Source organism: Xenopus tropicalis, chromosome 7 (assembly GCF_000004195.4).
Source record: "Xenopus tropicalis strain Nigerian chromosome 7, UCB_Xtro_10.0, whole genome shotgun sequence".
Lineage (NCBI taxonomy): Eukaryota > Metazoa > Chordata > Amphibia > Anura > Pipidae > Xenopus > Xenopus tropicalis.
In genome coordinates this window covers 37213769-37228339 of record NC_030683.2, presented here as the reverse complement: position 1 = coordinate 37228339, position 14571 = coordinate 37213769, and the positions used below count along the sequence as shown (strand labels likewise).

Genomic DNA, 14571 nt, shown 5'->3' with positions numbered 1-14571 from the left:
CCTGTGGCTGAATGTAGCACCAGAAGTTAAAGGAGAAGGAAAGGCTAAGTCACTTGGGGGTGCCAAAATGTTAGGCACCCCCAAGTGACTTAGATCGCCTACCTTTTACCCCGGGCTGGTGCCCCTGTACGAAGAGAACAGCACCAGCCCGGGGTAGCAGCGAGCGCTTCCTACTTCCTATTCGCTTGCGCGCGCATACGCAGTAGAGTGAAAAGCCGAACTTAAACAAGAAAGTCGGCTTTTCACTCTACTGCGCATGCGCCGGCCCACAGATTTCGCCGGCAGAAGAGAGAGGAAGGAGGAAGCGCTCGCTACAGGTACCCTGGGCTGCTGCTGTTTTCTCCTAACAGGGGCACCAGCCCAGGGTACAAGGTAAGTGCTCGAAGTCACTTGGGGGTGCCTAACATTTTGGCAGCCCCAAGTGACTTAGCCTTTCCTTCTCCTTTAAAAGTTCTAGGTTTCCAGGACATGCCCTACCCCAATCTAATTGTGCAACCTCCTCTCCTGTGAGGTGCCTACACAAGCTACCTTGTTCACACTTGGGCACTGCAAAATAGGGCCCTAATCTTAAAGTGGATTTCAACATCTTAGGCCGTGAATGACTTAACATTAACTGTCCAGGTGCTCTGAGGAAATGCTAGGAGCCTTCTTAGAATTATAAGAAAGGGCTGTCATATAACCACGCAGCATCAATGTATTAAAACTGAACAAATCATTGTTTACTATACAGTGGAGGAAATAATTATTTGACCCCTCACTGATTTTGTAAGTTTGTCCAATGACAAAGAAATGAAAAGTCTCAGAACAGTATCATTTCAATGGTAGGTTTATTTTAACAGTGGCAGATAGCACATCAAAAGGAAAATCGAAAAAATAACTTTAAATAAAAGATAGCAACTGATTTGCATTTCATTGAGTGAAATAAGTTTTTGAACCCCTACCAACCATTAAGAGTTCTGGCTCCCACAGAGTGGTTAGACACTTCTACTCAATTAGTCAACCTCATTAAGGACACCTGTCTTAACTAGTCACCTGTATAAAAGACACCTGTCCACAGAATCAATCAATCAAGCAGACTCCAAACTCTCCAACATGGGAAAGACCAAAGAGCTGTCCAAGGATGTCAGAGACAAAATTGTAGACCTGCACAAGGCTGGAATGGGCTACAAAACCATTAGCAAGAAGCTGGGAGAGAAGGTGACAACTGTTGGTGCGATTGTTCGAAAATGGAAGGAGCACAAAATGACCATCAATCGACCTCGCTCTGGGGCTCCACGCAAGATCTCACCTCGCGGGGTGTCAATGATTCTGAGAAAAGTGAAAAAGCATCCTAGAACTACACGGGAGGAGTTAGTTAATGACCTCAAATTAGCAGGGACCACAGTCACCAAGAAAACCATTGGAAACACATTACACCGCAATGGATTAAAATCCTGCAGGGCTCGCAAGGTCCCCCTGCTCAAGAAGGCACATGTGCAGGCCCGTCTGAAGTTTGCCAATGAACACCTGAATGATTCTGTGAGTGACTGGGAGAAGGTGCTGTGGTCTGATGAGACCAAAATAGAGCTCTTTGGCATTAACTCAACTCGCTGTGTTTGGAGGAAGAAAAATGCTGCCTATGACCCCTAAAACACCGTCCCCACCGTCAAGCATGGGGGTGGAAACATTTTGCTTTGGGGGTGTTTTTCTGCTAAGGGCACAGGACAACTTATTCGCATTAACGGGAAAATGGACGGAGCCATGTATCGTGAAATCCTGAACGACAACCTCCTTCCCTCTGCCAGGAAACTGAAAATGGGTCGTGGATGGGTGTTCCAGCACGACAATGAGCCAAAACATACAGCAAAGGCAGCAAAGGAGTGGCTCAAGAAGAAGCACATTAAGGTCATGGAGTGGCCTAGTCAGTCTCCGGACCTTAATCCAATAGAAAACCTATGGAGGGAGCTCAAGCTCAGAGTTGCACAGAGACAGCCTCGAAACCTTAGGGATTTAGAGATGATCTGCAAAGAGGAGTGGGACCAACATTCCTCCTAAAATGTGCGCAAACTTGGTCATCAATTACAAGAAACGTTTGACCTCTGTGCTTGCAAACAAGGGTTTTTCCACTAAGTATTAAGTCTTTTTTTGTTAGAGGGTTCAAAAACTTATTTCACTCAATGAAATGCAAATCAGTTGCTATCTTTTATTTAAAGTTATTTTTTCGATTTTCCTTTTGATGTGCTATCTGCCACTGTTAAAATAAACCTACCATTGAAATGATACTGTTCTGAGACTTTTCATTTCTTTGTCATTGGACAAACTTACAAAATCAGTGAGGGGTCAAATAATTATTTCCTCCACTGTATATACGACTGAATAACAATTGTAGTATTTGGTGCATAGTGAATATTTTGTTTCTGGTAAAAAGTCCTATAACAGAACATTGTTTTCAACAGACAACACTTCAGTACTCACATGATAACATTTCTTTCAGCTGAGGAGTTGGTGCCAAATCAATAGCACTTTTATTATGGCAGTTTAGCATAGTGGGATCAGCCCCATAACTCAGTAAGAGAGAGCACACCTCAACTCTATTCTTAGAGGCCGCCTCGTGCAGGGGAGTGAATTGCCACAGATCCATTGCATTCACAGATGCACCACGCTAAGAAAGATTAGAGTTTTGATATTTGTTAGCCAAGACTGCATAATAACATAAGGTTAAAAAATGCATTAAAACCATATGCATGCACAACTTCACATCTGCTCCAACCACCATAATTTCTCCACACACAGCAAATCTGCCACTATAAATGTATAAAACACAAACCTTTACAAGAAGTTCAGTAACCTCATAATGACCATAGGAACAGGCATTGTGAAGTGGCACCAAATCTCTGCAATGGCAATCAAAAATAATATATACATAAGCAGTAACAACTACACAAATAATTCCTGATGCCCTTGTAAAGGGCTTACAATGGAAGAGTTCTTACATGCAACCAAATACACAGTGGTTTGACACATGGTGTATTCAGGGTTACTTAGCAATATACACATCTTCTACTATTAAGAAAATGGTTTTCATACCCTTTATCCTTTGCGTGCACATCGGCTCCATGTTGAAGCAAAAGCTGTACAATTTTGACACGATTATAGCCAGCAGCTAAGTGCAGTGGAGTAGACTGCAGGGGAAAAAATATGAAACAGAAAAAAAGCAATTACAATAAATATATATAAACTGGACTTTAGCTGCCCTTTAAATAAATACACATGACCACAATACACATTTAAAGAAAACAATAAGAACATCGGGATTAATAGTATAAAATCAGTACCTTTCTTCCATCACTGGCATGACAGTTGACATTTAGAGGTGTTAACAAAGCCATCATTTTCTCTTCATTACCACTTCTATATAATTACAGAATTTTAAAGAATTAAAAAAAAGTAACAGCATGCTGAACACACTATAAATTACTTGTAGTTTTGTAATAGAAAAGCAATTCACAGATGAATATTTAATGCATAGCTGCTATCTATCTTACTAAGGTGCAAAAGGGAAAGGTACAATCATTGCATATGTGCAGTAGAATGAAAAGCTGTTCTTTAACAAGAAAGTCTGCATTTCCCCCCACAACACACCTGATCCCCTGTAGTTACAGCAACAAACATTGTGCACGATTTGTGCCTGACAGTTAATGGCCCACGGGTAAGAGTAGACACATGGACAGCCAATTCACATAAACCAGCACCTCATATCACACAATAGAAGTAACTTTTGGAAGATCTGGAATTACTTCCTGAATGCTTATTTTAAGCATTCCATTACTAGGTGATGAACATGGCTGCATAATAAATGGCTCCATTTGAAGCAAACTTATACAAACTAAAAGCAACTTTTACATAAAGAAGTTTTTTCTTTTTGGTGTAATAATTAAATTCATATTTATTAAAATTTCTACATAAATCCCTATAAGGTCTACAAATAATTAATAACACTGTATGTTTGCGGACACTGGTAGAAACTCCTCATGCATACTTCCATGTCCTGCTACACATCTTTAAAATAGTATGTGTGGACCTTGGTTTTCAGATTCAAGACAACTGAGCCATATCAAGACTAGCTGCATCATATCACTGACAGTTCATGTCTAATCTATTAGTAGGACACCTCATTCCCAAGCTGTTGTATGACAAAAGTACAACTATTGTCCATGACATCTAACTACAACACACTAAGGGGCATATATATTAACATTGGATACACATCATCAATGATGTTGCCCATAGCGACCCATAAGCAATTCAATTAAAAAGGTCACCTACAAGTTAGAAAACAAAATTGGTTGCTATGGGCAACATAAACAGCGATGTTTGTCTCCAATGTTAATAAACATGCCCCTAAGGATAAATTTATCACAATGCAGTGATTAAAAGGTCAATGAATGCTTAGTTATTTACCTTTTCAATTTGTTTAATTTACATTGGTGCATAAATACATATTTTTCTGAATTATTTTAATTATATAAATTTACTGCTTCAGCTTGTTGTTTCAGACTAAAGGTGGCCACACACGTGGCGATTTGAGATCGTCAAATCCGCCACTGGCGTTCAGGGCTGAAACGGTAGATAAGGAGGTAGAAACAATAGGATTTCTACTTCCTTCTGCCGATTCAGCCCCGACGGCAGATTTTGCTCAGACGCCTTCTATGGCGCCCGATCAAAATCTTTTAACCTGGCCAATGGGCGAGTTGACCGATATCAGCAGCCTCCTGCGATATCGGTCGACTCGCGACTTGCCATACATGCACCGAATATCGTACGAAACGAGCTTAAGCTGCAAATGCCAAAAGCTATTTGAACTAAACTCTCCTAGCCTAGAGAGGCAGGCTAGCTGCATGGTGAGGGGGTAACTGAGCTCTCCTCAGCAAGGGCTGTGCCAAGAGATGCCATAAACTAGCAAAGGTATTAACTTGGTATCTTCATATGGAAAGTTTGAGGGTATATTGGCCATTCAAAATATTTAATCCCCTAAAAACTTTTTATAATGTCTGTTTTTATTACCTTATTGGTAAATTTCCTTTTATACATACCTGGCACTTTCCAACAGCTCATCCTTCTTGTATTCACCTACAAATAAGTTTAAAAGCCATTTAGTTGTCTCATACTTATCTTCAATAACTGCTATATTTATTACAAATGTATGACCATAAAAATGCTAAGCCACCCTTACACACATCCAGGTAAACCCCATATGAAGGTTGAAACTTTTTTTTTTTTTTAATAGTTTAATAATTTTAATAGACTGGCATGCATAAGACAAACTAACTTCCTTCTGAGCAGGCACTGTGGCAACAATGTATTGCTAAGCAGAAAAGTAAATTTTCCTTTATGTTAACTCCCTTGCCAAGAATGTGGCATCTATGTTTTTGGGGAAAAGAAAAAGGGACATTTAAGTAACGTCTACCTTTTTGATGGTTGATGCAGATAAAATGGGAACTTTGGGAGCACACAATTAAATTCACTACAGACACTAATCTGAAAAACTCTGGTCCTCTGGTAATGTTTCAGAGGACCTGAAAAGGAACTGCAGTATGTCCACACCCACAGCATGGTCAAAACTGTGATTAGTCTAAAGGTAAAAACACCCACAACCCTACTTTGCTTCTCAGGAATGAGCTTTAGGCTAATGTCCCAGGGAGATATAGTCGCTGAGATTTTTAAAAAACGATTTTTAAAGTTGCTCGTTTTGTCTCTACGTAGAGAAGAATATAAATCGCCAGTACCTAAACAGACAATACTACTTCAAATCGCTTATTGCTCCATATTCCTATGATTTTCAAGTGATTTTACAAAGAAAGCATTGCCAAAACTATTAGAATCGCTGAAAGTAAAACCCACTGAGCAGGAAGTCGCTGCGATTTCCCCATTGCACTGAATGCAATTTCTAATTGTGGGCAGGGAATATGACACCTGGATTTGTGGGAAACAGAATCGCTCCATTGTTAAAATCTCAGACTTGTCGCTGGATCTTGCTTTTTAAAGGAGAAGGAAAGGCTAATCTCAAACTGCAGGCATACCTTAAATTGTCTCAATAGTGCCCTTAACTCTCCCCATATTTCTCCTGTTAAGATGATCAGAAGCCAAACAGGAAGAAAAAACATTGAGCTGTGCCTCACTCCTGCACAGACACCCAGACCACGTGAACATGCTCAGTTTGTAACACTATGAGGAAGCTTCCTGCTGATTGGCTCAGATCCACATCCCTAAGGGGGGAGGAGTGAGTTCTTAGCATTCTTGAGGGAGGGGGGTAGCAGCAGAGAGGAGAGAGCTGAAAGCTGCGTGTCTCTGGCAGAGGAAAACAGACACAACTAATCTTTTTACAGAGAACTCAGTGCAGCATTTCTCTGAGTGCTTATGGCTGTATTTATATAGACCTTTCTGATAAAGCTTACTGTATATACTCAAGTATATGCCTAGTTTTTCAGCACCCAAAATTTGCTGAAAAAGTCACCCTCGGCTTATACTTGAGTTGGGTGCCATGGGACCCTCCAGACTAGCACCCTCTCTCCTTTGTGTGCAAATTAGGCCCCTCCGCAACCAGACCCTCCAGTGCCCTGGTCTGCTCCCAAATTCATCTTCATCTAGCATCCTCACCTGTCCCATTCTGCACTAGACATTGCAATATATATATATATATATATATATATATATATATATATAGTTTTGAAGGACTTTAACTCTTTGTGTTTTAGCTTGGTTGCTAATTGAGCTAAGGGGGTAGTATTATCATTGTTGATACCATATTGTTTTTGTTGACCTTCTTACAGAGCTAGTTTCTCTTTGAAATAAATATTTTAAAACATGTACCCCACTGATGCCTCAATTAATGTAATTTTATTGGTATTGGTGTTGTGTGAGAAATCCAATGCTATTTCAATGTAATATGGCTACAATTGCCGCTTTTTGAAGATTTGATGCATTCATACTTTCACCCAGTACTCTATTTGATATAACATTTTGTGCGGGCAACAAAACAATACAGATGTTAATCAGGTTAATATAATTCTTCTAAAACACAGACAGGTATAAAATTCACATTCAGAAACAAACTGTAGACTGTTACAAAACCAACAGCATGACAACTGTAAAGGTGTATAGACTTAACAGACATGTCAACACAAAAAAATAAAATTTTGCCCAATAAAAGAAAATAATTCTAAGAAACTTTCCAATATACAGTTATTACAAGTTTGTATTGCTTTGAAGGTAAATGCAATAGCTATTGAAAGCAGCATTTTTTTTTAACTGCTGGTTATGACCTTTTAAACATGTGAAAGAAACATATAAGGCAAAGATGCTTTGAATACTTTTTCTTGTATTGGGTCAAAATTTATTTCTGGTTGACACGCCCTTTAACAAGCTGTTTGGCTGTTTTTACCAGCAATCGAAAGACACTGTATATAAAAGCGATCCACAAAGTCTGCAGTGATGAAAAAAATAAGCAATTATTTAGGGCCTGAAAACGCCTTCACATAACCAGTGAATGATTTGTCATACTCCTCTGCTTCTGTGAGGCTACAATGTTTTTTTTATTTTGTTACTTTTTATTACTTCTGCTATTCAGGCCCTCTACTATTCATCAGCCATCAGTCTGTTATTCTAACCAGGAAGCTGCTGAAATACCTAACTGTAAAGCTACTTAATAAAAAATTAATTCAAAAAGCACCCTTAATAAAAAACAGAAGCATGCAAATTTGGCAAATTCTTTAAAAATCAAGAAACAATGATTACCTGTGAGTACTGCTTTTGCAGAGGGATCAGATAAGTCCAAAGCTGTCCTACTATCAGTATTTCGAATGGTGGGGTCTGCTCCATGCTGAAGAAGGACTTTAAGAACAGGAAAAGAATTCAGTAAGATTTCTACCTACCTAAATGTCACCATAGTGCTTTGGGCTTTATTTAATGAAAGAAAATTTTTTAACATACACTTAATTGCACATGTAACTAAAATGTTGGAATGTTACATAAACTATTTGCAAAGACAGACTGATCAAAGCAAACCAACATCAGTTGTTGCGAATTACTCAGCCTTTAATGCAAAACTTTCTGCTGTGCAGCCACCCATCACCCATATGAGAGTGGAGCAACTGTAAATACATATGTTATCGGACTGGGCCACCCAGTGGCCCAGATCCAATCCCCCCCCAGGGTGCTCCTGCGATCTGCCGTATCCCTCCCCTGACGCGCCGCAGGTAAGTTTATTTTAGGAGCACTCGAGGGAGGGGGTCGGAGGGTGTTGGGGCCCTTTGCGGAGGGGGGGTGAAGGTGGCGGGGGCCATTGGGGGGGTGCAGGGGCCCCTGGGGAAGAAGCTTTCAACCATGCGTCCATGGTAGAACACAGTTAAGGCCAATACAGGATTAATCATTTTGGGTATCTAACATAACACAAGAATCAAGTAATCACAAAACCCAGTGGGTAAGCTTTAGCCTATAGGATAAACCCACGTAAAGGGGAATTTTAAGGATTTTTTTCCCAGAATCCCTTTGACTTACAAGAATCAAGTAATATCACGGACAGCTTTTCCTCTAGCCAAGGTGGCAAAATAACAGACACCTAAGCACACTTTATATATGACTCTAGATTACAACATGTAAGCTAATTTGTTTTTAAGTAAACATGTAGTATGTTATAGAATGTCCAATTGGTTTTCATTTTTTTTTTATCCTTTTTGAATTATTTACTTTCCTTTTCTGGCTCTTCCCTAACAACCATATAGTTGCTAAAATTCCAAGCTGGAGAGTCACTGAATAAACAATTCGAAAAACACAATAAAAATGAAGACCAATTGCAAATGTTTCAGAACAGCACTTTCTACAACATACTAAAAGTTAATTAAAAGGGGAACAACCTCTTTAAGTAGCCATCTTAGGCCCCCACTAGTCATGGTATTTCTCTTTAGACTTTGCAGAGAGTTGTTTGATGCAGTTCCATACTGCTACAGTAAGCACTTTTTCAGCTAGATACCAAGCTTATGACACATTATACAATGCCTTCAGACAATTAAATAATACAATTATAATCTTTACAATTACAACATTGTAAACCATGGGGTTGTGTGGATTTTGGTAAACTAAAGGTTTGCTGAGAGAACTATCTTATTAATTTCATGAATGAAAGTTTCTTATTCCTTCCCTTAGCAGATATTTTAGGTTAGGTGCTAGATACTACTAATTCACAGAGATGAACTAACACAGAATTAACATTGATTTCCAGTCTCAGTAGAGTCAAGCGAAATGGCAGCTCACCCCAATACAAGAAGAAATAGAGCAGAATAGTTAAATATTTGGAGTAATTTGAGCCTCTGTTAGACAAAGGAAATGTTAAACTTGGCTTCAAACAACCTCTTCTCTGCTCATGCAGCAGCTGTGATCCTGAACACGAAACAAGGGTATAGCACAGGGAGATACTAGCCATATGGGAAAGGCACTGAAGTTTGAAGCCACCTTTTCAAACACAAAGTATGTGTGGAAGTGATACTTTCTCGCAAGAAACAGCAAAACAGGAAAAAAACCTTGGGCAATATGCTCATATTCGTTTCTATTATACTATTCCGTCAATGCAGGAATGTAATCAAGGCTGGCTTCTTCTCAGAGACATGCTGGCCTTCATAATACCAACATGCTCATATGAATGTTTTGATAATATGTAGTTTCTTTGATGACTATCTATGAAACAGATCACTAGTTTGTGTGCATGATGTGTTCCGGAACTGGAACTCCAATGCAAACTAAAATGAATAGCTACCAGCTTAGCCACAAGTCATGCCTTATGCTCACACACTCAGCTTTCTGACAGATAGTCATTTATTTATAATCATCTAGAGCAGTGCTGTCCAACTGGCACAGTGGTCAAAACAGGCTGCCACTGTCAGCCCTCCAACACATAAGCCAGAAAAATGTAGGCCTTTGGTATCACGGAAGTTGGACAGCATTGATCTAGCGCATGCAATATATCTTTCTGTCACATTTTTATGGAAAATTAGCAGATAATGAAAAGTGTTTAAGAAATTCAGCAAAATGTTCTCTTTTGGCACATACCTATGCAAACATCAATTTTTCCCTTAATGGCTGCTTCATGGAGAGGGGTATAATTCCAATTGTCTCGGGCATTTGGATCAGCACCATGCCTCAGCAGAAGACTAACCACTTCAGCATGGCCAAATGAACACGCATTATGGAGTGGAATAAGCCCACCATCATCACGAGCATGTACGTTGGCACCACTCTGCAGCAGATGCTCTACTACATCTTTTCGACCGAATCCTAAGAAATAAAAGTAACAAGTAAAACAAGAGTACATTCTTTGCTTGTTTTGGGCAAGGAATGAAATAAAAACCAATGAAACATACAGAATTAAATTCCTAAGGCTATTCCCACACAATGCATTTTAGCATTTTTTTTGCAATTTCCAGCAGTAATCATAACAAAAGCATTTTCACTCAGTAGTGCTATAAATATAATTTCTGATCACAAATTACTGATCTTGCAAATAATCTGTTCTGATTCTGAGTTGTATTTATCTACAATCCATGTTGTAATCCAAGGCTAAAGCTAATCAAAACAAAAGTAGCAAAGTACACACTATTGCAGAGCACTCAAAATGTAAAAACAAAACAAAAAAAATCCATACCATAATGCTAAACATAAATCTTAGCCTTGAAGTACAATACAATTGTTCTAAATTGACACACATCTAATTATTACAGAAAATGTTTACTTTTTACCAGAGGAAAAGGGTGCTTGTAACACGTCTGTCTTGTGAATTAATTGTGGACAATTTCACATTTCCTCAATCAAAAGAGAGAGGAGGAAGGGAAGCTGGACAGAGACTGATCATGATCATATGTGACCATATTCAGAGGAGAAGATCTGTCTAATTATTGTTAAAATGCACAATGAACATGTTTCACCAAAGATTTTTAAACGAACAGAACCCAATCTAATGAGGACATATAATAACCAAACACTAGAATTATCTACCAATCAGAAGTGAAATAGGAAGACGTCATAAAATATGTCATTTGACAGCTGCCAAAATATTGACTTCTTCTTATAAATGGTACTTAGTGATATCAGTTATAAGGCTTAGTGATGTCATTTCTGTCACGACTCACTTAAACTTGTTTACTATAATGAAGTTGTAAAATACGAGGATATTAATAGTCACATCGGAGTTCTATGGCATTTGGCCTTAAGCTTTTATATGGTCATGGAACTTCTTGGTGACTTATAACATCATATTTTACAATAGGGGGTACATCATTACCTTTATAATCCTAATAAAGGTAAGGCAACCATTATCCAGAAACCAGATATCCAGAAAGCTCCGAATTATTGAAAGGCCTTTTCCCATAAACTATTTTAATTAAATAATTCAGATTTTTATAATTGATTTCCTTTTTCTCTGTAATAATAAAACAGTTCCTTATACTTTATCTTAACTAAAATATAATTAATCCTTACTGAATGCAAAACAATCCATTTTAATTAATGTTTTAATGATTTTAGTAGACTTAGGGCAGTGGCAGACAGGGAGATTACTTTGGGAAATCGCTGCGACCACCGGTGATTTACATTCTTGCCAGTGGGATGGCATTGCAGGAAGATTAGACGCCCGTGACAAATCTCCCTGTCTGCCACTGCCCTAAAGGTACTGAAATCCAAATTACGGAAAGACCCCTTATCTGGAATACCCTAGGTCCCAAGCATTCTGGATAATGGATAATAGGTTCTATACCTGTATTTAAATACTAATTTAGCTTTTCATCTGATTTATAAAGGCATTTGTAAATAGATTGAAAATTCAGAAAGCAACTGTCACAAATCTTTAGTACAGTAGAACCACAATTTTATAGTTTCCAGAGGGATTGCACCAAAGGGGCGTCAATTCCCAGGAAAACATAAAATCCAGAAAAGAAAAAACCGTGGTAATCCTGTATAAGACCAGGAGAAAAAAAACCAGTGCCAGTTCAGGGAAAACTAAATCCAGGGGATTACAATCAGGGTCCTACTGTATACATGTATACCCATGCAAGGTTTAAGATTTAAAACAAGTAAATAGTATACATTTGTGTGTGTTATGCCTGATGATATTTTTTCATTCACCCTAAATTTTAAGGTGTCATGGTTTCTGTTATACTTTAATAAAAATTTGTCTTGAGACCAAAGTGATTATTTAATAACTGACTGCACTGGATTTCTTCATTTCTGATGATACTACAATGTTTCATTTCGCACAGAAATTCTATGCAAGCAATTACATGTTGAATATGACAATTAAAAAGATCTCATGCTGAGTCTCAAAGATCCACAAAATGATCCTTCTCACAAACTGACAAAAGCAACAGTAACCACATGGAAAGCTATGGCAGATTGGTGGTGGTTATTCTGGGTGGGAAAAGGGGCTCTGGGTCAATAAATCTTGATCTGCGATAACTAAAATTAACTCGCCAGGTAAAAAAACAAATGGGCCAATATTTATTACAAATAGACTTTATTAATTGACTTGGTTTGCTGTGTGAAAACAAAGTAAACTCTGCTTAAAATTTAGATTCTCATCCATATGGTTTTTTTTTTCAAGAGGAATATCCCAATTCTAATAGCCTCAGAGGAAGCTCCTTTGTTCATAATTTATACAAAGATATGCCAGTACAATTTCTTAAAGTTCTTAAAAAAAAATCACTCAAAGTAATGCCAGTTTTCTTTCTAAAAAGAGCAGTTCTCACACCTTCATTTTTATATTCAAATCCTAAATGTAATATTTTGCTTGGATTTTGGGTAGATGACCCAAAATATCAATAAAGTCAGATAAAAGGAACAGAATATCATCTATATAACTCAACCTATGTGTAATAAGGCATTTATATAGGCTTTAATGATCAAAAAAAGACCACTTTCTTCTCCGATTGGCCTACAAACCAACTGCTATAGGTAGAAGTACAAGACACATAATTCCACAGTATTACAGCTTCTTTAATTTTTTAAGATATAAATTTACCCTGTGGACTGGATTGGAACCACCAATGCCTTTTGATTATTTCTATAAACTCCACTGATTTTGTGGCATGAGATCCTTCTAATAGAGTCCAGCCTGAAAATATAGATAGCTGGGCAGCTACATGGAAATGTTTGGACAGTGCTGCCTCAGGACATGTAGTCCTATACAACAACTGTATTAGGGGAGGAGGATGAAAAGCCTGTTTCACCCCCCAGTGCCCACTAGAGCATTTTCTTGACACATCCCTCCATGTGTGCAGTGACAGGATGATTCCATTCCTGTCAATTAAAATACACAGGGTAGGGGCCAAATTGGCTTCTGCCCCAAGGGCATAGAAAACCCATTGTGTGACAATAACCTTAAAGACCTGGAAAATAACTGACCTGATATATTGTTTCAAAAATCAGAACCAAGAAAGTAATAAACTTATGCTGCTTTATTTAAAAAAAAAAATGCAGCTTTTTTTTATTTTTCTTTAATGCAGCTACAGCACATTTGTAAATACTTTTAAAGCGATAGAAAATATTTCATGTATAATGGAAAGTTGTTCCAAATTCCATTTTCGGTGACCATGCAGTTTGTGGGTGCTGATCCCTATGAAATGCAAAGCCCCAATGTGAGCATCACTGACAGCAGCACCCACTGTGTGTAAGGTGGCTTCCCAGGCAGAGAGAGGCCTGTGCAGGTATGAAGGGAGAAGCCAGGCTGAGCTGCCCATTCGCTGAGGCCTGATCTTACCTGCAGCAAAATGCAGCGGGGTGGATTTCCTGCCGGCAGTGTCGCGACTGTTGACATTATCGGCGTTCACCAGCTTTCTCACCCGCTCCACGTCCCCGTTCCTACAAGCTTCGAACAGTTCCCGGGCCGGCTCCCCAGCCGCTGCCATATCTCCGTGCGAAGCTGCCGACCCTGAGGCCCCAGCGCAGCGACGTCCCGACATCCTCCACCAACACTCCGTCGTTCCCGGCTGGACGGGCGAAGAAGAAGGAGCCGTCGCGCCCAGGGTACCGTGCAATGCCTTCGCTCCCAGGCCGCACTCTCCTTTCCTCCCACCCACCGGACGGCTCACCGGGAATCTAAGGCCATTCCCGGAAGGGTCCCCGCAACCCCGGGCCGCCGTCTGGCACGAATATCTATGGCACAAGCCTAAACATGTTCAGGCTTCACACCGGGCGCAGTTACTCCGCCATCTCCGTTCTCTATTCCTCTCCTTCTCTTTACCGAACCCGAATCAATCACATCCAGGAAAATCCTAGTTCTCGGAGGGGGTATCACGTGACAGCAGCGCAGTATAAGGAAATCGGAGGTGGCAGCGGGAACGCGCATACCGACACATGACGCGAGTGCGAGCACGTAGGTTACGCCAATACACCGAGCAGGAAAGCAGGCCCGGGCTGTGCTGGCGTTCCAGAGAATTTACTTGCAGATGTCCTTATACAGATGTGTATAGCCTTGTTGGGTACACAAAAGCGCCACCGTGTTATTGTTTCTTTAGAGATTATACAGTTTGGGATTGCAGAGCATTCATTCGC

At 39.5% G+C, this 14571-nt stretch overlaps 1 protein-coding gene across 1 annotated transcript in view; it reads right to left on the bottom strand.

Moving 5' to 3' along the window:
* The window catches only part of tnks2 (tankyrase, TRF1-interacting ankyrin-related ADP-ribose polymerase 2), a 30320-nt gene extending 16095 nt beyond the window's left edge, over nucleotides 1–14225 (bottom strand). The window contains 8 exon segments of the mRNA NM_001017008.3: nucleotides 2455–2641; nucleotides 2807–2873; nucleotides 3067–3161; nucleotides 3315–3390; nucleotides 5073–5109; nucleotides 7774–7869; nucleotides 10081–10305; nucleotides 13778–14225. Of these exon segments, the coding sequence (NP_001017008.2) occupies nucleotides 2455–2641; nucleotides 2807–2873; nucleotides 3067–3161; nucleotides 3315–3390; nucleotides 5073–5109; nucleotides 7774–7869; nucleotides 10081–10305; nucleotides 13778–13979 (985 nt within the window). The 5' untranslated portion in view covers nucleotides 13980–14225.
* Between the last annotated feature and the right edge of the window lie 346 nt (nucleotides 14226–14571).